This window comes from Carassius auratus, linkage group LG36F (genome assembly GCF_003368295.1).
Source record: "Carassius auratus strain Wakin linkage group LG36F, ASM336829v1, whole genome shotgun sequence".
Taxonomy (NCBI): Eukaryota; Metazoa; Chordata; class Actinopteri; order Cypriniformes; family Cyprinidae; genus Carassius; species Carassius auratus.
In genome coordinates, this window is record NC_039295.1 from 82,501 (window position 1) to 84,822 (window position 2,322).

General features: G+C 41.9%; 1 protein-coding gene across 1 annotated transcript in view; it reads left to right on the plus strand.

Annotated features, from left to right (window-relative positions):
• myg1 (myg1 exonuclease) overlaps window positions 1-1,313 on the plus strand; it is a 9,953-nt gene extending 8,640 nt beyond the window's left edge. The window contains exons 6-7 of the mRNA XM_026240726.1: window positions 687-868; window positions 1,042-1,313. Coding sequence (XP_026096511.1) covers window positions 687-868; window positions 1,042-1,225 — 366 coding nt within the window. The 3' untranslated portion in view covers window positions 1,226-1,313. The remainder of the gene's footprint in view (window positions 1-686; window positions 869-1,041) is intronic.
• Window positions 1,314-2,322: the final 1,009 nt, after the last annotated feature.

Sequence of the window (2,322 nt, forward strand, 5' to 3'; positions counted from 1 at the left end):
CAATCCATTTCAAACAAATGTTCAAAAAAATGAAACTTTAAATGGACCTGAGAAACAGGCCATGTGTGTGGTTTTTTATTTTTATTTTATTTTTTTATTGAACGTAACCCACACTAGAAAGGCATATTGAAATGCGCAAAAAGTTACAAATTTATTGGACAGGAAAACAATTCGATCAACATTTTCGGGGTCCAGAGCATTTTCATTTTCGGGATTTATTCACTATATGTCCAGCTGATGTCCCAGGGACACTCAGGTACAGCTGATCAAGGTGGGGGTATTACTGCCAATTTTCCACCACAAAAGCTGGTCGGGGTCAGCATGCAACGGTCCTTTTTTTATAACTCAGAATCTCCTGTAACTAGATGAATTCGCATCTACCACACCGCGAGACTTTACATTGACTTAACATTGAAATCATTTCCGCCAGACGCTCTATTCGCGTTTGTTGTGAACACAGCATTAGCCTGTAGCTCGTAAAATTGCTGGTATTTTCTGTTTAGCTTTCTATTGTCATACAATTGCCATAATCTTAATTAAAAGATTAATATGGCAGAAATTAAGTATTTTAAAATATATTTTTATTTAATAATACAACTGTAAAATCTGTTCCGCTGTAGAAAGCCTGCCCCAGTGGTGTAATGGTGTATTAGTGAGATGTGGTGTGTAATCAGAGTCGTGTGCAGGTGGATCCCAGCGGGGAGATCGTGCTGCTGGCTCAGGGAGGCTGTCCCTGGAAAGAGCATCTGTTTGTGCTGGAGAAGGAGCTGAAGGTGGACGTGCCCATCAAGTTTGTGCTGTACTCGGATCAGAACGGACACTGGAGAGTGCAGTGTGTCCCGGACGGACTCAACACCTTCCAGAACAGGTGTGACTTCTTCTCTCATACTGACTCCATGAGCACACGCTTCTCCAGCGGAGTGTATCAGATGTGAAAGATCTTCAAGTGTAATAACTGAAGGCTTCAGAGATGCTTTACTGTATTCACTGTTGATCACGGCTGAAGGAGAGGAGATTGATGTGTGCTGGTCTCATCTCTAGACTGAGTCTTCTGGAGGAATGGCGCGGGGTCCGAGACGAGGCTCTGTCGGAGCTGAGTGGGATTCCTGACTGTATCTTCGTCCACGCCAGCGGCTTCATCGGGGGTAACCGGACACAGGAGGGAGCGCTGGAGATGGCCAAGAGAACGCTGCAGACCGCTCCCACACCTTTACCCAGCACCTGACCACTCTAATAAATACAGCGTCTCTTGTCCTTGTGTTCATACTTCTGTTTGTGTTCATGATGGAAAATACAGAACTGTACACAGATTATTTGTGATGTTTGTTCTTTCTGTCTCTGTGGAAGGATTGAATTTCACACTAGAAGAACTGCACAATACACATTCAGTGACCTTTTTATACAGATAATGAAATCACTGACCATGTTCTTGGCCTAAACACAAACAGTTTGGTCATGAATGTAAGCAGACAATTAATGACAGACCATAGTCAGAGTAGAGCCATATCTCATTTTGGAAGCTGTGATGGAAATAGAGAGCATTCAGTGGATTGAGAGAAGCCTCAAAGAATGATTTATGTGTAACTAAATCGCAATCTTGAACTTGGCAAAGTGTGCTTTTTCTGGTTCTTCTTAGTGTCAGACACATATCTGATGGCAATGAGTCCCAGTGTGTCTGACTACTTCCATTTAGAGTTTGGATGATGGTAAGTTTTGCTTTTGCTCCTTTCCTTGAACAATTTGTAGCAAATTAGCTCAAAAGGGAAATACAAATAATTATAGTTTTTTATATCAGCTGCCAGATCTCTAGCAGATTTAATATTAAAATCAGCTAATCTGTTTGTCCAGTGAACATTTAGTGTCATCTCATTTCAACTCTAAGAAATTGTATTTTCATAGCCACAGAAATGAACTGTTGCATTAGAGCAGAGTTGAGCTCCAGCCCTGATCAAACTCAGCCCCTGTGGTTTCCTGATGAACCTGGAGACATTGATGAGCTTGCTCAGGTGTGTGTGATTGGGTTAGAGCTGAACTCTCATGGGCCAGAGGTGAGGATCCCAGCATTAGAGCATGTACCAAGATTTGTTTAAAGTAGTGACCACAGAAACCAAACTCATGCAAAAGACTGCTTTTTAAGCATATCCAAAACCTCAGAACAACTTGATGATGTAACAGAAACTATGGACTCTCTCTTTTCTAGCACTTTAAATACAGTTGCTCCTTTACGCTTAAGGAAGGTTAAGGAAAACAGTTTGACACCATGGTATAATGAGCATACTCGCACCCTAAAGAGAGCAGCCTGAAAAATGGAGCACAGCTGGA